The sequence below is a fragment of the Vulpes vulpes genome, chromosome 11, assembly GCF_048418805.1.
Source record: "Vulpes vulpes isolate BD-2025 chromosome 11, VulVul3, whole genome shotgun sequence".
NCBI classification, from domain to species: domain Eukaryota; kingdom Metazoa; phylum Chordata; class Mammalia; order Carnivora; family Canidae; genus Vulpes; species Vulpes vulpes.
Genome location: NC_132790.1, coordinates 19722942 through 19745855, shown reverse-complemented (window position 1 = coordinate 19745855; position 22914 = coordinate 19722942). Strand labels below are relative to the sequence as shown.

General features: G+C 41.5%; 2 protein-coding genes across 2 annotated transcripts; both read left to right on the top strand.

The window, feature by feature from the left end:
• Positions 1 to 2082: 2082 nt before the first annotated feature.
• Positions 2083 to 3070, top strand: LOC112910894 (olfactory receptor 2AG2-like). Its single transcript, XM_025987213.2, has one exon. The coding sequence runs from the start codon at positions 2120 to 2122 to the stop codon at positions 3068 to 3070; it is 951 nt and encodes a 316-aa protein (XP_025842998.2). The 5' UTR covers positions 2083 to 2119.
• An 18542-nt stretch (positions 3071 to 21612) lies between these two features.
• On the top strand, positions 21613 to 22600 carry LOC112910893 (olfactory receptor 2AG2-like). The gene has a single exon (XM_025987212.2). The coding sequence runs from the start codon at positions 21650 to 21652 to the stop codon at positions 22598 to 22600; it is 951 nt and encodes a 316-aa protein (XP_025842997.2). The 5' UTR covers positions 21613 to 21649.
• The last annotated feature ends 314 nt before the right edge of the window (positions 22601 to 22914 follow it).

The following is a 22914-nucleotide window of genomic DNA, read 5'->3' as shown; positions in this document are numbered from 1 at the left end:
CTCTTCCTATATCTCCTTCCTCCAGATTCCTACTGCTTTCATCTTTGCTCCAGACCCCAGCAAGAGTAAATAACAGTCTGAGCATCTGGACCCAAGCACTGAGTCTGACAACTTCTCCAGAAGAGCTGGATGGGTTCTCACCTGGAGAACTGAGTGATGGAAGCAGTTTCTCCTAATTCTTCACAGCTGTGAGAACAGGAAACCCATCTCTGAAGGAAGAGCTCCACGGAGACTGCCCAAGAACTGACTGTATTTGTCCTCTGTCTCTATTACATCTCCAGACAAGACCTGTAGAGGAACAGAAGGATCAGAAGCAGCCCTGACGCCTGCCTTGCTCAGACTCCTCAGACTCTTAACTCAACTTGGCAAAATTTAAACCAGTTGGAAACTGCTGGAAAAGCTCACTCTTTCCCCATTTCTTTTTTTCTTTCTTTCCCCATTTCTACAGGACAATCTTGACCCTCACCCCCCAGGGCAGTTTGCATGGTTGGGCAGCTCAGCTTCTCACTACCTGAGGTAAAGACTTTCTCTCTCTTTCAGGGAAGTATGCATCCTCTAGATATGTTGAGTTGAGAAACAGGGCCCAAAGCAGACCCTAAGAACTTAAGCTACCCTGTCTTCCAGGTTCTCTGTACTCTGTCCTAATGCCCCGTAGTCTTGGTTTTCTAAACATGAAGAAAAATGAATGAAAATGAAGAAAGACATGCTACATCCCAGGTCTGAGTGTCTGCTTCCTAGTGGGAGTATCAGTACCTGTCCTTAGAGCCCAGGCTTGCCAGCCTCTGATAGGGGACTTTTGGACCTCTCTGGTAATAAATGCCTCCAAATCAAAGAGCCAGCTAAAAATCAATGATCTGCCTGTCATATGCTCTAAAAGTTTTCCACCATTAAAGTCCTGTGAACCTGGAAGAGACCAGTAAAAGAACCAGTGAAGTGCCTAAAAATAGAAGCCACAATATAGGGGAAAGACTTAGAGAAAGATATGTTTCCCTTACAGTTTCTTTGGCACACAGTCAGAATTGGACTATTGGCTAGTTCCCATGATGCATGACCTTGATAGTTGTTAATTCCAGGTCCCTGTATCTTCTGCCTTTTCTCTGGGGTGGGTGCCATACCCTAATGGCTGCATTCCAGAAGAAGAGATCCTTATCCCTGTGTCTCTTCAATCCAGTGTAGATATTCTGTCCAGCAGTAGGGACAGCAGGGATCTGGGTGAGAAGAAAAGAAAGATACATTTATTGAGCTTGATTATAACATCTAGCACATGCTCTTTTGATGCCAGCACCTTCCAATCATTTCTCCCAAACACAAACATTCTGACCTCTCTGGGCAGGGCCTCCTCTTCAGAGTGTTGAAGCCTCCCAGGCTTGCATGTTTTCATAATCTGTAATAAAACATCTACGTTGTCACTGAGCCTAAAGGTTTAGCTCATAAAAGCAACACCACATCAAACACACCAAACCCTCGTCTCAGTCTAGAATCCCTTCTGCACATGGAGAGTGTGGAGGTTATTGGTCCAGAGGGATGACTGAGGTGGGCATACTTTTGCTCTTCCTGTGAGGCTTACGTCTACAGCCTTGAGTGCTACAAACAAATGTGGACCTAAGGTAGATGGACAATGAAGTGGAAGTGCTTTGTTGAAGTCACACTTCTGTACCTGCTTTAGGATTTTATATTCAGAACAGGTCTGTTAGGACACTAACTGGGGATTTAAATTCTGAGACAAACATTATACTTAAAACATAGGTACAAAAATAACTAAGGGCGTGGGTTCCAGGACATTGCTTTCTATTGAGAGAGAGATGATTTAATAATTCTGAAAAGATGCTTATTGAGGCTTGATGTCCTGCATGATATTTTCTTGTAGTGACCTCTTAATATTTAGCCTTTGCTGTGATGATTGCTCTCCATTTGGATGCTTCTTTCCTCAAGATACAATTAAAAGTGTCAGGACCTGAGAGATCAAGAGGTCAAGTCCATGTCCAGTAGGAAAGACATCACCTCACTGGATTCACATTGGCCATCATCAGGAGCCTGTGATGTTACAAACGAGGGGCCACCTTAGCCAACATTCACTGAGAATGTGTTTGCTTCTAGGCAACTAAGGAAACATCACAGAATGGAGTACTGGAACTCCACCTTGGGCAGTGGCTTTATATTGATGGGGATTCTGAATGACAGTGGGTCTCCTGAACTGCTCTGTGCCACAATCACTGTCCTATACATGTTGGCTCTGACCAGCAATGGCCTGCTGCTCTTGGTCATCACAGTGGATTCCCGGCTCCACGTGCCCATGTACTTCCTGCTCGGCCAGCTCTCACTCATGGACCTTCTCTTCCCATCTGTTTTCACTCCCAAGACCCTCATGGATTTTCTGCATCATGAAAATACCATCTCCTTTGGAGGCTGTGCCCTTCAGATGTTTTTGGTATTGACGCTGGGTGGTGCAGAGGACTTGCTGCTGGCCTTCATGGCCTATGACAGATATATGGCCATATGTCATCCTCTGAACTACATGGTTTTCATGAGGCCAACAGTCTGCTGGCTCATGGTGGCCACGGCCTGGATCCTGGCATTTCTGAGTGCTCTAGGCCATACCTTGTATACCATGCACTACCCTTTCTGTAAAGTTCGGAAGATCAGGCACCTGCTCTGTGAGATCCCACCTTTGCTGAAGTTGGCCTGTGCAGATACCTCCCGATATGAACTCTTGGTGTATGTGACAGGAGTGACTTTCCTTTTGATGCCTCTTTCTGCCATTGTTGCCTCCTATGCACTAATCCTGTGTACTGTGCTTCACATGCCCTCTAATGAGGGGAAGCAGAAAGCCCTAGTCACCTGCTCCTCCCACCTGACAGTCGTTGGGATGTACTATGGAGCTGCCACGTTCATGTATGTCCTGCCCAGTTCCCTCCACAGCCCCAGGCAGGACAACATCATCTCTCTTTTCTACACGGTTGTCACTCCAGCGCTGAACCCCCTTATCTATAGCCTGAGGAATCAGGAGGTCATGGGGGCCTTGAGAAGGGTCCTCAGAAAATATAAGTTGCCAACACACAATGCCTTCTAAAGAGGATTCATGGGTTGTCTCTCACCATTTCTTTTCCCAATCAAAAGTTGTACACAACTGGTCTTTATGTGGTACTCTGTTCGAGTAGATCCAAACACTTAAAAAATTTCTATTTCAATATAGTTGTGAGCATTGACACCTTAAGCTGTGCTCACACGAGACACACCACCCTGACCTCGTAAAAGGAACTAGATGGTCCATATTGTAAAAGATACTAGAAGAAGTAAAGCATGAAATGAGTATCATAGACTCACTTCATGGTAGGGCATCATCCTGACATGATTAGCAAATAAGCAGACATGATAAGGGGACCAAGTTTCAGTTTCAATATTATGCAGCAGTGAGAAACAGCATTAGTTTTAGGGTGACCAAAATGCAGTAACCTCTAAATAACAGAGGAGGACTGCTCTCTTAGATCATTAAAGTTAGAAATAAATATCCTCATAAGATAAAGTGCCCTTTTTTATTAGTTTTTTCCAGCAATTATTTAGAAATAGTAATAGTTTTGTAACTGCATTTGTACTCAAGACTAAGAAGTAGTCCATATTGAATAGATAAAGATAATACCTATGTTGAGATAGTGAATAAGGAAAATGGGGCATCACTATACTGTTTAAAAATAAATAAGAGATGAATAATATAGAATATGAAGGTATCAGATTTGATACAACATACACATACAGTTACAGAGAAATCTGTTGCATTTATGCTTGAATTAAAAAATGTTAGTTGACATGTGTAGAGACATGTTTGAAAAATCAAAACAGTTGCACGAAGCTCATATTTTTAAAGTGAGCATATGCGTGTCTGTGTCCATAGGAAAGGTGGGATAAATACATAATTGACTTTCTAGTTAACTTAAGCATGCTTTATTTTTTCATTTGATATAGATGTGGAAAGATTAATAACAAAAGTTGGGAACTGAAATCTGTTCAGTTAGGAAGTTCTAAAATCCCCTGGTTCAAATAGTTGAATTTTTTTTTTTTTGAGGATAGTGCTTTGTGAAAACTCAGAAATGTTTTTTTCTTTATAGAAATAATCCTAAATTGTTAAATCTACAAAGCTAATCATAGGAGCTAAAGCTAATTTTTAATACTAAACCAAGTTCATAATAAAAAAGGAACATTCAAAAACTTAGAATTAAGGTGAAATTAAAGTTGTCCTTTCAGTTTTTTATCCATTTGTCCTTTCTGTTCTTTGTTATCCATATGTGTATTTTACTGTTTATGTACATGATGATTAAAGTCCTGTTTTCCTTTTATCTGTAACATAAAATTTAGTGAACCTTATTTCTTGCTAAGAGGGGACATTTTAGTGTAGGGGTAGGGACTGAGTGGCAGAGAGGGAATAGGCTATATTATGTGAGTGTGACTCTCCATTCTCCCTTTATTATCTGTGTATCTTGGGACATTAAATTAAATCTGTGCCTCAGTTTGCTTATCTTAAAAGTGGTTATAATAAGAGGACTCAGGATGATCTCATGATGTTTTTAGGATGAGTGAATAAGATAATATCAGGCACTGAGACCAGATCCTCGAAAATAGTGCTTAAAACAATGAATAGTAAGTAGTTTTGAAAAAAAAATTAATTTTAAATGACCACATAATATTCCATTATATAAATAAATCTGTAAAACAGACAATTGCTTACACTGAGTTTTAGTCACCCAAATTTTCTTATGTGAGGGTCTGATTTTAGGTCAAATTTCTAGGAGTGAAATTACTGAGAAATGGCAAAGATACTATTTAAAATTACTGTTGCAGTTACATGGTTTCCTTCATATGGGGAATATACAAAATAGTGAAAGGGATTGTGGGGGAAAGGAGGGAAAATGAGTGGGAAAAATCAGAGAGGATGACAGATCATGAGAGACTCCTAACTCTGGGAAATGAACAAGGGGTAGTGGAAAGGGAGGTGGGCAGGGGGTTGGGGTGACTGGGTGACAGGCACTGAGGGGGGGCACTTGGCGGGATGAGCACTGGGTGATATGTTATATGTTGGTAAATCGATCTCCAATAAAAATATATTGTACTGCTAGGTATTTATTCAGAGGATACAGAGAGATTTGAAGGGGCACATACACCCAAATATTTATAGCATCAAGAACCAGTATGGCCTAAATATGGAAAAAACCCAGTTATCCATAAACAGATGAATGGAAAAAGAAGAAGTTATATACCCACACACAGTGGAATATTACTTGGCCATTAAAAAGAATGAAATCCCAAAAAAATTTTTAAAAAAATGAAATCTTACCATTTGCAACTATGTGGGTGGAACTAGAGGGTATTATGCTAAGCAAAATAAGTCAATCAGAGAAAGGCAATTATAGGATTTCTTTCATATGTGGAATTTAATGAACAGATGAACATAGGGGAAGGGAGGAAAAAATAAAAACAGAGAGAGAGGCAAATCATAAGGCTTTCTTAACTATGGCAAACAAACAGGGTTGCTAGAGAGGAGGTGGGTGGGTGGATGGGGTAACTGGTGATAAGCATTAAGGAAGGCATTTGTTGGAATGAGAGGGTGTTAATATACAACTGATGAATCCCTAAATTGTACACTGAAACTAATAATACACTGTATGTTAACTAACTTGAATCTAAATAAATTTTTAAGCCATATGGTTAAAAAATGCTTATAAAAGAATAATTCAGGAACATTAAAAATATATGTACAAAACCCCCAACTAACCAAACAAAAATAAATAAAAATGAAGTAAAATTAGAAGGGAAAAAAATTACTGTTGCAATGAGCCAAACTGCTTTTCAGGAAGTTAGAAACACTTTGCATTCTGTCTGGTATGAAGCAGAAGTACCTGCCTCACTATAGTCTGTCTAGTGCTGTCTTATCAAATGAACTGTTTTTGCCAATCTAGTAAACATCAAAGAGATGTAGCAGATGTTTTCCTTTATATTACTTATTTTATCCTAATGATTTTTTGTAGCTCTTTAGAGGTGAAGATTTTTTATAATAAATTCATTTTTTTATTGGTGTTCAATTTGCCAACATACAGAATAACACCCAGTGCTCATCCTGTCAAGTGCCACCCTCAGTGCCCGTCACCCATTCACCCCCACCCTCTGCCCTCCTCCCCTTCCACCACCCCCAGTTTGCTTCCCAGAGTTAGGAGTCTTTATGTTCTGTCTCCCTTTCCGATATTTCCCACACATTTCTTCTCCCTTCCCTTCTATTCCCAGCATTTCATTGCATCTGTATCTTTGGGGTAAATCCCCAGCAGTGCAATTGCTGGGTCTTAGGGCAGGTCTATTTTTAACTCTTTGAGGAACCTCCACACAGTTTTCCAGAGTGGCTGCACCAGTTCACATTCCCACCAACAGCATAAGAGGGTTCCCTTTTCTCCACATCCTCTCCAACATTTGTGGTTTCCTGGCTTGTTAATTTACCCTATTCTCACTGGTGTGAGGTGGTATCTCATTGTGGTTTTGATTTGTATTTCCCCGATGGCAAGTGATGCAGAGCATTTTCTCATGTGCTTGTTGGCCATGTCTGTGTCTTCCTCTGTGAGATTTCTGTTCATGTCTTTTGCCCAATTCATGATTGGATTGTTTGTTTTTTTGCTGTTGAGTTTAATAAGTTCTTTATAGAACTTGGAAACTAGCCCTTTATCTGATACATCATTTGCAAATATCTTCTCCCATTCTGTAGGTTGTCTTGGAGTTTTGTTGACTGTATCCTTTGCTGTGCAAAAACTTATCTTGATGAGGTGAAGATTATGAACAATTTGATAGTAGTGTGTGTGGTAACCTTGTTTTCAGTTTCTTTTTAAATACCTGACAGGATTTGTTGGCTAGGGCAGTGCTTATGCATTTGGTGTAAATCCATCTTTTTCCTTTGTATTCTTCAGAAGATCATACTCTTATAATTCTCATTCTTAATTCAGAATATATTTACATCTATATCCTTTAGATTTCCTTAATAATTTCATAAGTGATATTTAAGTTTTTAATTTTTGTGCAACTTATTTTGGTACATGAGGTATGGTGAGGCTTTAAGTTAATTGTGCTTCCAAATAGCTGATTTTCCTATTAGCATTTGTAATAATCCTGAAATGTTATTAATTTAATATTATTATTACTTTTACAATTGTTTGGCTATATGCTATCTTCTTATAAATATAACAATAAAGAGTAACTCTAGGCTAGTTCTCTAGTTGCAGTGGTCTATTAAGACTTTTCTCTCTCATTTTTCCTCATCAACTTTTTTTTAAGTTTTATTATCTATTTAATCTTCCTGGGTAACTTTCGAATCATTAGCTCTATGTCCCCAAAATTCCATTGGTATATTCATTGCAACTGTATTTAACTCAAATCGATTGGAGATTTTGACTTTTTTACAATATAGTCTTACCATGCCATTACATCACCCTAATACAACCTCTGGTTCTCTGAAAATACTATTTCAAAACACCTTCACTCTCAGCTTAGGTCTTTGTATCATACATTCTTTTTTTTTTTAATTAATTTTTATTGGTGTTCAATTTACCAACATAGAGAAAAACACCCAGTGCTCATCCCGTCAAGTGTCCACCTCAGTGCCCGTCACCCATTCCCCTCCAACACCCGCCCTCCTCCCCTTCCACCACCCCTAGTTCGTTTCCCCGAGTTAGGAGTCTTTATGTTCTGTCTCCCTTCCTGATATTTCCCAACATTTCTTCTCCCTTCCTTTATATTCCCTTTCACCATTATTCATATTCCCCAAATGAATGAGAACATACACTGTTTGTCCCTCTCCAATTGACTTATTTCACTCAGCATAATACCCTCCAGTTCCATCCATGTTGAAGCAAATGGTGGGTATTTGTCGTTTCTAATGGCTGAGTAATATTCCATTGTATACATAAACCACATCTTCTTTATACATTCATCTTTCGATGGACACCGAGGCGCCTTCCACAGTTTGGCTATTGTGGCCATTGCTGATAGAAACATCGGGGTGCAGGTGTCCCGACGTTTCATTGCATCTGAATCTTTGGGGTAAATCCCCAACAGTGCAATTGCTGGGTCGGAGGGCAGGTCTATTTTTAACTCTTTGAGGAACCTCCACACAGTTTTCCAGAGTGGCTGCACCAGTTCACATTCCCACCAACAGTGTAAGAGGGTTCCCTTTTCTCCGTATCCTCTCCAACATTTGTGGTTTCCTGCCTTGTTAATTTTCCCCATTCTCACTGGTGTGAGGTGGTATCTCATTGTGGTTTTGATTTGTATTTCCCTGATGGCCAGTGATGCAGAGCATTTTCTCATGTGCATGTTGGCCATGTCCATGTCTTCCTCTGTGAGATTTCTCTTCATGTCTTTTGCCCATTTCATGATTGGATTGTTTGTTTCTTTGGTGTTGAGTTTAATAAGTTCTTTATAGATTTTGGAAACTAGCCCTTTATCTGATATGTCATTTGCAAATATCTTCTCCCATTCTGTAGGTTGTCTTTTAGTTTTGTTGACTGTATCCTTTGCTGTGCAAAAGCTTCTTATCTTGATGAAGTCCCAATAGTTCATTTTTGCTTTTGTTTCTTTTGCCTTTGTGGATGTATCTTGCAAGAAGTTACTGTGGCCAAGTTCAAAAAGGGTGTTGCCTGTGTTCTCCTCTAGGATTTTGATGGAATCTTGTCTCACTTTTAGATCTCTCATCCATTTTGAGTTTATCTTTGTGTATGGTGAAAGAGAGTGGTCCAGTTTCATTCTTCTGCATGTGGATGTCCAATTTTCCCAGCACCATTTATTGAAGAGACTGTCTTTCTTCCAATGGATAGTCTTTCCTCCTTTATCGAATATTAGATGACCGTACATTTCAGGGTCCACTTCTGGGTTCTCTATTCTGTTCCATTGATCTATGTGTCTGTTTTTGTGCCAGTACCACACTGTCTTGATGACCACAACTTTGTAGTACAACCTGAAATCTGGCATTGTGATGCCCCCAGCTATGGTTTTCTTTTTTAAAATTCCCCTGGCTATTCGGGGTCTTTTCTGATTCCACACAAATCTTAAAATAATTTGTTCTAACTCTCTGAAGAAAGTCCATGGTATTTTGATAGGGATTGCATTAAACGTATAAATTGCCCTGGGTAACATTGACATTTTTACAATATTAATTCTGCCAATCCATGAGCATGGAATATTTTTCCATCTCTTTGTGTCTTCCTCAATTTCTTTCAAAAGTGTTCTATAGTTTTTAGGGTATAGATCTTTTACCTCTTTGGTTAGGTTTATTCCTAGGTATCTTATGCTTTTGGGTGCAATTGTAAATGGGATTGATTCCTTAATTTCTCTTTCTTCAGTCTCATTGTTAGTGTATAGAAATGCCATTGATTTCTGGGCATTGATTTTGTATCCTGCCACGCTACCAAATTGCTGTATGAGTTCTAGCAATCTTGGGGTGGAGGCTTTTGGGTTTTCTATGTAGAGTATCATGTCATCGGCGAAGAGGGAGAGTTTGACTTCTTCTTTGCCAATTTGAATGCCTTTAATGTCTTTTTGTTGTCTGATTGCTGAGGCGAGGACTTCCAGAACGATGTTGAACAGCAGTGGTGAGAGTGGACATCCCTGTCTTGTTCCTGATCTTAGGGGAAAGGCTCCCAGTGCTTCCCCATTGAGAATGATATTTGCTGTGGGCTTTTCGTAAATGGCTTTTAAGATGTCGAGGAAAGTTCCCTCTATCCCAACATTCTGAAGGGTTTTGATCAGAAATGGATGCTGTATTTTGTCAAATGCTTTCTCTGCATCTAATGAGAGTATCATATGGTTCTTGGTTTTTCTCTTGCTGATATGATGAATCACATTGATGGTTTTACGAGTGTTGAACCAGCCTTGTGTCCCAGGGATAAATCCTACTTGGTCATGGTGAATAATTTTCTTAATGTGTTGTTGGATCCTATTGGCTAGTATCTTGTTGAGAATTTTTGCATCCATGTTCATCAGGGATATTGGTCTGTAATTCTCCTTTTTGGTGGGGTCTTTGTCTGGTTTCGGAATTAAGGTGATGCTGGCCTCATAGAACGAATTTGGAAGTACTCCATCTCTTTCGATCTTTCCAAACAGCTTTAGTAGAATAGGTATGATTTCTTCTTTAAACGTTTGATAGAATTCCCCTGGGAAGCCATCTGGCCCTGGACTCTTGCGTCTTGGGAGGTTTTTGATGACTGCTTCAATTTCCTCCCTGGTTATTGGCCTGTTCAGGTTTTCTATTTCTTCCTGCTCCAGTGTTGGTAGTTTGTGGCTTTCCAGGAATGCGTCCATTTCTTCTAGATTGCCTAATTTATTGGCGTACAGCTGTTCATAATATGTTTTTAAAATCGTTTGTATTTCCTTGGTGTTGGTAGTGATCTCTCCTTTCTCATTCATGATTTTATTAATTTGAGTCTTCTCTCTCTTCTTTTAATAAGGTTGGCTAATGGTTTATCTATCTTATTCTTTCAAAGAACCAACTCCTGGTTCTGTTGATCTGTTCCACAGTTCTTTTGGTCTCGATATCATTGAGTTCTGCTCGAATTTTAATTAACTCTCTTCTTCTGCTGGGGGTGGGGTCTATTTGTTGTTTTTTTCTCTAGTTCCTTTATGTGTAAGGTGAGCTTTTGAATTTGAGATCTTTCCAGTTTTTGAATGGATGCTTGTATTGCGATGTATTTCCCCCTCAGGACTGCTTTTGCTGCATCCCAAAGATTTTGAACAGTTGTATCTTCATTCTCATTAGTTTCCATGAATCTTTTTAATTCTTCCTTAATTTCCTGGTTGACCTTTTCATCTTTTAGCAGGATGGTCCTTAACCTCCACGTGTTTGTGGTCCTTCCATACTTCTTGTTGTGATTAAGTTCTAATTTCAAGGCATTATGGTCTGAGAATATACAAGGGACTATCCCGATCTTTTGGTATCGGTTCAGACCCGATTTGTGACCCAGTATGTGGTCTATTCTGGAGAAAGTTCCATGTGCACTTGAGAAGAATGTGTATTCAGTTGAGTTTGGATGTAAAGTTCTGTAGATATCTGTGAAATCCATCTGGTCCAGTGTATCATTTAAAGCTCTCGTTTCTTTGGAGATGTTGTGCTTAGAAGACCTATCCAGGGTAGAAAGAGCTGGATTGAAGTCACCAAGTATAAGTGTATTATTATCAAGGTATTTCTTGAGTTTGGTTATTAATTGGTTTAAATATTTGGCAGCTCCCACATTCGGGGCATATATATTGAGGATTGTTAAGTCCTCTTGTTGGATAGATCCTTTGAGTATGAGATAGTGTCCCTCTTCATCTCTCACTATAGTCTTTGGGGTAAATTTTAATATATCTGATATAAGGATGGCAACCCCTGCTTTCTTTTGAGGCCCATTTGAATGGTAAATGGTTCTCCAACCTTTTATTTTCAGGTTGTAGGTGTCCTTCTGTCTAAAATGAGTCTCTTGTAGACAGCAAATAGATGGGTCCTGCTTTTTTATCCAGTCTGAAACCCTGTGCCTTTTGATGGGGTCATTAAGCCCGTTCACGTTCAGAGTTACTATTGACAGATATGAGTTTAGTGTCATCATATCTATTCAGTCCTTGTTTTTGTGGATTGTTCCACTGAACTTCTTCTTAAAGGGGAATTTTAAGAGTCCCCCTTAAAATTTCTTGCAGAGCTGGTTTGGAGGTTACATATTCTTTCAGTTCCTGCCTGTCTTGGAAGCTCTTTATCTCTCCTTCCATTTTGAATGAAAGCCTTGCTGGATAAAGTATTCTTGGTTGCATGTTCTTTTCATTTAGGACCCTGAATATATCCTGCCAGCCCTTTCTGGCCTGCCAGGTCTCTGTGGCGAGGTCTGCTGTTACCCTAATATTCCTCCCCATAAAAGTCAGGGACTTTTTTTCTCTTGCTGCTTTAAGGATCTTCTCCTTATCTTTGGAATTTGCAAGCTTCACTATTAAATGTCGAGGTGTCGAACGGTTTTTGTTGATTTTAGGGGGGGATCTCTCTATTTCCTGGATCTGAATGCCTGTTTCCCTTCCCAGATTAGGAAAGTTTTCAGCTAGGATTTGTTCAAATACATATTCTGGCCCTCTGTCCCTTTCGGCGCCCTCAGGAACCCCAATTAAACGTAGGTTTTTCTTCCTCAGGCTGTCATTTATTTCCCTTAATCTATTCTCATGATCTTTTAATTGCTTGTCTCTTTTTTCCTCAGTTTCCCTCTTTGCCATCAACTTGTCTTCTATGTCACTCACTCGTTCTTCCACCTCGTTAACCCTCGTCGTTAGGACTTCTAGCTTGGATTGCATCTCATTTAATTGATTTTTAATTTCTGCCTGATTGGATCTAAATTCTGCAGTCATGAAGTCTCTTGAGTCCTTTATGGTTTTTTCTAGAGCCACCAGTAGCTGTAAAATAGTGCTTCTGAATTGGCTTTCTGACATTGAATTGTAATCCAGATTTTGTAACTCTGTGGGAGAGAGGGCTGTTTCTGATTCTTTTTTTTGAGGTGAGGTTTTCCTTCTAGTCATTTTGCTCAGTGCAGAGTGGCCAAAAACACGTTGTATTGGGAAAAGGAGAAAAAGAGAGAGAAGGAAAGAAAAGAGGAAAAGAAAAAAGAGAAAGAAGAAAAAAAATGGGGGGGGGGAAGAGAAGAAAAAGAAAGAAAAAGAAAGAAAGGAGAAAAAAGAATAAAAAGGGTGGGGTGGGGTGGGGTGGGGGAAGCAATCAGAAATCAAGAAGAAAGAAAGAAAAAAAAAGCACAAAACAAAACAAGCAAACAAACAAAAAAACACGGGGGAGTATCTTCCGATTCTGTATACTTTAAGTCCCTTGACTTCCCTTGGAACTGGTCCGTCTCGCTGGTTTTCTGGGGGAGGGGCCTGCTGTGCTGATTCTCAGGTGTTAGCACTTGGGGGAGCTGCTCTGCCCCTGCCTGGTGCAGGGCTCAGTGGGGGTTGTTCACCCCGTGAGGCCCCGGGAGGAAGCCACAGTGGCGGGGGCAGCTCTGGGACCCTGGGGTCAGCTCCCGCAGTAGCTCCGGGGCTCTCCGTCTGCAGGGCCTGGGGGCTCCCGGGCGGGGCCGCTGATCTGCTCAGTTCCAGGCAGGACCGTCCTTGCTGTCCTGGGCCCTCCCGGCCTCTGCCTGTCCCGGGGGAGGCCGGATTCTGGGCTGTGTCCCGGCGCCCTGTGCTCCGGAGCCTGCGCTGTTGGATTCGCGCTCCCGCCCCGCAGCCCCCTCCGCGGAGCCGCCGCCCGAGCCCCTCCGAGCTGCTCCGGGTCCCGCCGAGCGCTGCAGCCCTTAGGGAGCTCGGCGCATCTCCCGGGGCGCAGTTCCTCTGTTACTGTCCCAAGGAGCCCGAGGGCATCCCCGCCTTTCTGGGGATCCTGCTCCAATTCCCGGGGAGCTCCTTTCCGCGGGGAAGGTCGGTGCAGCTCCTGCTCCTCCGGGATGGGGCTCTCCTGTCCTGGGGACACTCGCCCCGGCCTCAGCCTGGCTCCTCGCGGGGCCCCTCCCCCTTGGAGGCCTTTTGTTCCTTTATTTCTTTTTCCCCGTCTTCCTACCTTGATAGAAGCGCGAACTCTTCTCCCTGTAGCGTTCCAGCTCGTCTCTCTTTAAATCTCAGGCCGAATTCGTAGATTTTCAGGATGATTGGATGGTTTTCTAGGTAATTTGTTGAGGACAGGTGACCTGGAGACCCTGCTCTCCCGCCATCTTGCCTGTTTTCCCCTGGTTTCTTCTTTAAACGTTTGATAGCACTCCCCAGGGAAGCCATCTGGCCCTGGACTTTTGTGTCCTGGGAGGTTTTTGATGACTGCTTCAATTTCCTCCCTGGTTATTGGCCTGTTCAGGTTTTCTATTTCTTCCTGTTCCAGTTTTGATACTTTGTGGTTTTCCAGAAATGCGTCCATTTCTCCTAGATTGCCTAACTTTTTGGCGTACAGCTGTTCATAATATGTTTTTAAAATCATTTGTGTTTCCTTGGTGTTGGTAGTGATCTCTCCTTTCTCATTCATGATTTTATTAATTTGAGTCTTCTCTTTTTTTTTTTAATCAGGCTGGCTAATGGTTTATCTATCTTATTAATTCTTTCAAAGAACCAACTCCTGGTTTTGTTCATCTGTTTTACAGTTCTTCTGGTCTCTATTTCATTAGGTTCTGCTCGAATCTTTATTAATTCTCTTATTCTGCTGGGTGTAGGATCTATTTTTTTTTAAAGATTTTTATTTATTTATTCACGAGAGACACACACACACACAGAGAGGCAGAGACACAGGCAGAGGGAGAAGCAGGCTCCATGCAGGGAGCCTGACATGGGACTCGATCCTGGGCCTCCAGGATCAGGCCCTGGGCTGAAGGTGGTGCTAAACCACTGAGCCACCGGGGCTGCCCATGGGTGCAGGATCTATTTGCTGTTTTTTCTCTAGCTTCTTTAGGTGCAAGGTTAGCTTTTGTATTTGAGTTCTTTCCAGTTTTTGAATGGATGCTTGTATTGCGATGTATTTCCCCCTCAGGACTGTTTTTGTTGTATCCCACAGATTTTGAATGATTGTATCTTCATTCTCATTAGTTTCCACGAATCTTTTTAATTCTTCTCTAATTTCCTGGTTGACCCTTTCATCTTTTAGCAGGATGGTCCTTAACCTCCACGTGTTTGAAATCCTTCCAAGCTTCTTCTTGTGATTTAGTACTAATTTAAAAGCATTATCATCTGAAAATATGCAGGGGACCATCCCAATCTTTTGGTACCATTTAAGACATGATTTGTGACCCAGTATGTGGTCTATTCTGGAGAAAGTTCCATGTGCACTTGAGAAGAATGTTTATTCAGTTGCGTTTGGATGTAATGTTTTGTAAATATCTGTGATATCCATCTGGTCCAGTGTATCATTTAAAGCTCTTGTTTCTTTGGAATGTTGTGCTTAGAAGACCTGTCGATAGTAAAGCGCTACACTGAAGACACCAAGTATAAGTGTATTATTATCTAAGTATGTCTTAAATTTGGTAATTAATTGACTGATATACTTGGCAGCTCCCACATTCAGGGCATAAATATTCATGATTGTTAAGTCCTCTTGTTGGATAGAGCCTTTAAGTATGATATAGTGTCCCTCTTCAACTCTCACTACAGACTTCGGGATAAACTTTAGTTTATCTGATATAAGGATGACTACCTCTGTTTTCTTTTGAGGACAATTTGAATGATAAATGGTTCTCCCATCTTTTATTTTCAGGCTGTAGGTGTCCTTCTGTCTAAAATGAGTCGATAAACCATTAGCCAGCCTTATTAAAAAGAAGAGAGAGAAGACTCAAATTAATAAAATAATGAATGAGAAAGGAGAGATCACTACCAACACCAAGGAAATACAAATGATTTTAAAAACATATTTTGAACAGCTGTACGCCAATAAATTAGGCAAACTAGAAGAAATGGACGCATTCCTGGAAAGCCAAAAACTACCAACACTGGAACAGGAAGAAATAGAAAACCTGAACAGATCAATAACCAGGGATGAAATTGAAGCTGTCATCAAAAACCTCCCAGGACACAAAAGTCCAGGGCTAGATGGCTTCCCAGGGGAATTCTTTCAAATGTTTAAAGAGGAAACCATACCTCTTCTACTAAAGCTGTTTGGAAAGATAGAAAGAGATGGAGTACTTCCAAACTCATTCTATGAGGCCAGCATTACCTTAATTCCAAAACCAGACGAAGCCCCACCAAAAAGGAGAATTACAGACCAATATCCCTGATGAACATGGATGCAAACATTCTCAACAAGATACTAGCCAATAGGATACAACAGTACATTAAGAAAATTATTCACCATGACCAAGTAGGATTTATCCCCGGGATGCAAGGCTGGTTCAACACTCGTAAAACAATCAGTGTGATTCATCATATCAGCAAGAGAAAAACCAAGAACCATATGATCCTCTCATTTGATGCAGAGAAAGCATTTGACAAATACAGCATCCATTCCTGATCAAAACTCTTCAGAGTGTAGGGATAGAGGGAACATTCCTCAACATCTTAAAAGCCATCTACGGAAAGCCGACAGCAAATATCATTCTCATTGGGGAAGCACTGGGAGCCTTTCCCCTGAGATCAGGAACAAGACAGGGATGTCCACTCTCACCACTGCTATTCAACATAGTACTGGAAGTCCTAGCCTCAGCAATCAGACAACAAAAAGACATAACAGGCATTCAAATTGGCAAAGTAGAAGTCAAACTCTCCCTCTTCACCGATGACATGATACTATACATAGAAAACCCAAAAGCCTCCACCCTAAGATTGCTAGAACTCATACAGCAATTCGGCAGTGTGGCAGGATACAAAATCGCCCAGAAATCAATGGCATTTCTATACACTAACAATGAGACTGAAGAGAGAGAAATTAAGGAGTCAATCCCATTTACAATTGCACCCAAAAGCATAAGATACCTAGGAATAAACCTAACCAAAGAGGTTAAGGATCTATACCATAAAACTATAGAACACTTCTGAAAGAAATTGAGGAAGACACAAAGAGATGGAAGAATATTCCATGCCAATGGATTGGCAGAATTAATGTTGTGAAAATGTCAATGTTACCCAGGGCAATTTACACATTTAATGCAATCCCTATCAAAGTACTATGGACTTTCTTCAGAGAGTTAGAACAAATTATTTTAGGATTTGTGTGGAATCAGAAAAGACCCCAAATAGCCAGGGGAATTTATTTTATTTTATTTTATTTTATTTTATTTTATTTTATTTTATTTTATTTTATTTTGTTTTGTTTTGTTTTATTTTATTTTATTTTATTTTATTTATTTTATTTCATTTTATTTATTTTTATTTTTATTTTTTTAGCCAGGGGAATTTTAAAAAAGAAAACCATAGCTGCGGGCATCACAATGCCAGATTTCAGGTTGTACTACAAAGCTGTGGTCATCAAGACAGTGTGGTACTGGCACAAAAACAGACACATAGATCAGTGGAACAGAATAGAGAACCTAGAAGTCGACCCTGATCTTTATGGTCAACTAATATTCGATAAAGGAGGAAAGACCATCCACTGGAAGAAAGACAGTCTCTTCAATAAATGGTGCTGGGAAAATTGGACATCCACATGCAGAAGAATGAAACTAGACCACTCTCTTTCACCATACACAAAGATAAACTCAAAATGGATGAAAGATCTAAATGTGAGACAAGATTCCATCAAAATCCTAGAGGAGAACACAGGCAACACCTTTTTTGAACTCGGCCACAGTAACTTCGTGACGATCCATCCACGAACGCAAGAGAAACAAAAGCAAAAATGAAGTATTGGGACTTCATCAAGATAAGAACCTTTTGCACAGCAAAGGATACAGTCAACAAACCTAAAAGACAACCTACAGAATGAGAGAAGATATTTGCAAATGACATATCAGATAAAAGGCTAGTTTCCAAGATCTATAAAGAACTTATTAAACTCAAAACCAAAGAAAGAAACAATCCGATCATGAAATGGGCAAAAGACATGAAGAGAAATCTCACAGAGGAAGACACAGACATGGCCAACATGCACATGAGAAAATGCTCCACATCACTGGCCATCAGGGAAATACAAATCAAAACCACAATGAGACACCACCTCACACCAGTGAGAATGGGGAAAATTAACAAGGCAGGAAATCACAAATGTTGGAGAGGATGTGGAGAAAGGGGAACAGTCTTGCACCGTTGGTGGGAATGGGAACTGGTGCAGCCACTCTGGAAAACTGTGGAGATTCCTCAAAGAGTTAAAAATAGACCTGCCCTATGACCCAGCAATTGCACTGCTGGGGACTTACCCCAAAGATTCAGATGCAGTGAAATGGCAGGACCCCTGCACCCCGATGTTTCTAGCAGCAATGTCCACAATAGCCAAACTGTGGAAGGAGCCTCGGTGTCCATGGAAAGATGAATGGATAAAGAAGATGTGGTCTATGTATACAATGGAATATTCTTCAGCCATTAGAAATGACAAATACCCACCATTTGCTTCAACGTGGATGGTACTGGAGGGTATTATGCTGAGTGAAGTAAGTCAATGGAAAAAGGACAAACATTATATGTTCTCATTCATTTGGGGAATATAAATAATAGTGAAAGGGATCAGAAGGGAAGGGAGAAGAAATGTGTGGGAAATATCAGAAAGGGAGACAGAACATGAAGACTCCTACCTCTGGGAAACGAACTAGGGGTGGTGGAAGGGGAGGAGGGCGGGGGGTGGGGGTGAATGGGTGACTGGCACTGAGGGGGGTACTTGACGGGATGAGCACTGGGTGTTATTCTGTATGTTGGTAAATTGAACACCAATAAAAAATGAATTTATTATAAAAAAAAATAAAATGAGTCTCTTGTAGACAGCAGATAGATGGGTCTTGCCTTTTTATCCAGTCTGAAACCCTGTGCCTTTTAATGCGGTCATTAAGCCCTTTCACATTTAGAGTTACTTTTCAAAGTTATGAATTTATTGTCATCATGATACCTATGCAGTCCCTGTTTTTGTGGATTTTTCCCTTGGACTTTCTCTTATATATAATGCCCCCTAATATTTCTTGCAGAGTTGTCTTTGTGGTCACATATTCTTTCAGATTCTGCCTTTCTTGGAAGCTCTTTATCTCTCCTTCTATTCTGAATGAGAGCCTTGCTCAATAAAGTATTCTTGGCTGCATGTTCTTTTCATTTAGGACCCTGCATATACCCTGCCAGCCCTTTCTGGTCTGCCAGTTCTCGGTTGAGAGGTCTGCTGTTAATCTAATATTTCTCCCCATAAATGTTAGAGATTTCTTGTCTCTCCGCAACTAAAGATTTTAATTGACATTGAAATTCTGCAGGTTCAATACTGTGTGTATTATTTTTATTTTTTATTTTTTTGCTCAATGCTTACAACCTGATTCACTCTCTTTTGAAATAACACTGTGGCAGACGACAGTAATACCAAGACTCAGAAGCCATCCACCGGCAAACCTAGAAAGCCAAGGTAAATGAAGGGAAGATTCCATAACTATAGGCTCCACAGGACACAGTCTTTAGGCCGGGAAATAATAGTCCAGGTAGGGAGGATCACAAAGGAAGTGGTGGGGGTGGTGGGTGGAGAAAGATCAAGAAGGAGTATCCTACACTGTCACGAAACCCACCTTAAGATCTTGGGACTGAGCAATGACCATGAAAAGAAGCCTTGCTTCTTGGTCTATGCAGTCACCAATTTAGAAATCGCTGTCATTGCCTCCTTAGGGTAGCATAGAATCCTGGAGTGTCTGGACTGATTTAGTGAGAGAACAGATCAGGGATACCAGGCCAGGAAACATGCCCAAGAGGACTCATTAACATCCTGTTTCCAGGACTAGCATTTCCAAGGGAGACCATTTCAGCTGAGAAGTAAGTCCCTGGGAATGTAGGAGTGGAATAAAGTAGAGAGGGTGGGGTCACGGGATAAGGAGCCAGAACAGCCTCCCCAAGGACAGGCAGCAAGGTCTCCCTTGGGTAGCTCTTCCCATATCTACTTCCTCCAGATTCCTACTGCTTTCATCTTTGCTCCAGACCCCAGCAAGAGTAAATGACAGTCTGAGCATCTGGACCCAAGCACTGAGTCTGACAACTTCTCCAGAAGAGCTGGATGGGTTCTCACCTGGAGAACTGAGTGATGGAAGCAGTTTCTCCTAATTCTCCACAGCTGTGAGACTAGGAAACCCATCTCTGAAGGAAGAGCTCCACGGAGACTGCCCAAGAACTGACTGTATTTGTCCTCTGTCTCTATTACATCTCCAGACAAGACCTATAGAGGACCAGAAGGACCAGAAGCAGCCTGCCTTGGTCAGACTCCTCAGACTCTTAACTCAACTTGGCAAAATTTAAACCAGTTGGACAGTGCTGGAAAAGCTCACGCTTTCCCCATTTCTTTTTTTCTTTCTTTCCCCATTTCTACAGGACAATCTTGACCCTCACCCCCCAGGGCAGTTTGCATGGTTGGGCAGCTCAGCTTCTCACTACCTGAGGTAAAGACTTTCTCTCTCTTTCAGGGAAGTATGCATCCTCTAGATATGTTGAGTTGGGAAACAGGGCCCAAAGCAGACCCTAAGAACTTAAGCTACCCTGTCTTCCAGGTTCTCTGTACTCTGTCCTAATGCCCCATAGTCTTGTTTTTCTAAATATGAAGAAAAATTAAAGAAATGAAGAAAGAGTCTATGCTACATCCCAGGTCTGAGTGTCTGCTCCCTGGTGGGAATATCAGTACCTGTCCTTAGAGCCCAGGCTTTGTCGGCCTCTGATACAGGACTATTGCACCTCTCTGGTAATAAATGCCTCCAAATCAAGGGCCATCTAATAATCAATGATCTGCCTGTCATATGCTCTAAAACCTTTCCACCATTAAAATCCTGTAAGCCAAGAAGAGACCAGTAAAGGAACCAATGAAATATCCTTATTAGAAGCCACAATGTAGGGGAAAGACTTAGAAATATGTTTCCCTTACAGATTCTTTGATGCATGGACAGAATTGGACTATCGCCTAGTCCCCATGATGTATGACCTTGATAGTTGTTAATCCTAGGTCCCTGTCTCTTCTGACTTTTCTCTGGGGGTGGGTGCAATACACTAACTGTTGCTCTCCAGAACAGGAGTTTATCCTCATTATCTCTGTGGCTCTTCAATCCAGTGTAGATATTCTGTCCCAGCAGGAGGGAGAGCAGGGATCTGGGTCAGGTGCAGGAGAAGGAGGGTAGGCTTATTGAGCCTGATTACAACATCTAGCACAGGCTCTTTTGTTGCCAGCACCTTTCAATCATTTCTCCCAAAGACAAACATTCTGGTCTTTCTGGGCACGGCCTCCTATTCAGAGTTTTGAGTCCTCCCATGCTTGCATGTTTTCATAACCTGCAATAAAACACCTATGTTGTCATTGAGTCCAAAGGTTTAGCTCATAAAATCAAGACCACATCAAACACACCAAACCCTCGTCTCAGTCTAGAATCCCTTCTGCACATGGAGAGCGAGCGTGGAGGTTATTGGTCCAGAGGGGTGACCGAGGTGGACATAGTTTAGTTCTTCCTGTGAGGCTTACATCTACAGCCTTGAGTGCTACAAACAAATGTGGATGTAAGGTATATGGACAATGAAGTGGAAGTGCTTTGTTGAAGTCACACTTCTGTACCTGCATTCGGATTTCATATTCAGAACAGGTCTGTTAGGACACTAACTGGGGATTTAAATCCTGGGACAAACATTATACTTAAAACATAGGTACAAAAATAACCAAGGGCTTGGGTGCCAGGATATTGCTTTCTATTGAGAGAGAGATGATTTAATCATTCTGGAAAGATGCATATTGAGGCTTGATGTCCTGCATGATATTTTCTTGTAGTGACCTCTTAATATTTAGCCATTGCTGTGATGATTGCTCTCCATTTGGATGCTTCTTTCCTCAAGATACAATTAAAAGTGTCAGAATCTGAGAGATCAAGAGGTCAATTCCATGTCCAGTAGGAAAGACATCGCCTCACTGGATTCACATTGGCCGTCATCAGGAGCCTGTGATGTTACAAACGAGGGGCCACCTTAGCCAACATTCACTGAGAATGTGTTTGCTTCTAGGCAACTAAGGAAACATCACAGAATGGAGTACTGGAACTCCACCTTGGGCAGTGGCTTTATATTGATGGGGATTCTGAATGACAGTGGGTCTCCTGAACTGCTCTGTGCCACAATCACTGTCCTATACATGTTGGCTCTGACCAGCAATGGCCTGCTGCTCTTGGTCATCACAGTGGATTCCCGGCTCCACGTGCCCATGTACTTCCTGCTCGGCCAGCTCTCACTCATGGACCTCCTCTTCACATCTGTTGTCACTCCCAAGGCCCTTGTGGATTTTCTGCAGAGTGAATACATGATCTCCTTTGGAGGCTGTGCCCTTCAGATGTTTCTGGCATTGACGGTGGGTAGTGCAGAGGACTTGCTGCTGGCCTTCATGGCCTATGACAGATATGTGGCCATATGTCATCCTCTGAACTACATGGTCTTCATGAGGCCAAGGGTCTGCTGGCTCATGGTGGCCACGGCCTGGATCCTGGCATTTCTGAATGCTCTAGGCCATACCTTGTATACCATGCACTACCCTTTCTGTAAAGTTCGGAAGATCAGGCACCTGCTCTGTGAGATCCCTCCTTTGCTGAAGTTGGCCTGTGCAGATACCTCCCGATATGAACTCTTGGTGTATGTGACAGGAGTGACTTTCCTTTTGCTGCCTCTTTCTGCCATTGTTGCCTCCTATGCACTAATCCTGTGTACTGTGCTTCACATGCCCTCAAATGAGGGGAAGCAGAAAGCCCTAGTCACCTGCTCCTCCCACCTGACAGTGGTTGTGATGTACTATGGAGCTGCCACGTTCATGTATGTCCTGCCCAGTTCCCTCCACAGCCCCAGGCAGGACAACATCATCTCTCTTTTCTACACGGTTGTCACTCCAGCGCTGAACCCCCTTATCTATAGCCTGAGGAATCAGGAGGTCATGGGGGCCTTGAGAAGGGTCCTGGGAAAATATATGTTGCCAACACACTGTACCTTCTAAAGAGGATTCATGGCTTGTCTCTCACCATTTCTTTTCCCAATCAAAAGTTGTACAGAACTTGTCTTAATGTGGTACTCTGTTCGAATAGATACAAGCACTTAAAAAATTTCTATTTCAGTATAGTTGTGAGCATTGACCCCTTAAGCTGTACTCACACGGGACACACCACCCTGACCTTGTAAAAGGAACTAGATGTCCATATTGTAAAAGATACTAGAAGAAGTAAAGCATGAAATGAGTATCATAGACTCACTTCATGGTAGCGCATCATCCTGACATGATTAGCAAGTAGACGTGGTTAAGGGACCAAGTTT

What these genes read in the sequence shown, in the direction of transcription:
- LOC112910893 (XM_025987212.2), top strand. Translation starts at nt 21,650, where the DNA reads ATGGAGTACTGGAACTCCACCTTGGGCAGTGGCTTTATATTGATGGGG.
- LOC112910894 (XM_025987213.2), top strand. Translation starts at nt 2,120, where the DNA reads ATGGAGTACTGGAACTCCACCTTGGGCAGTGGCTTTATATTGATGGGG.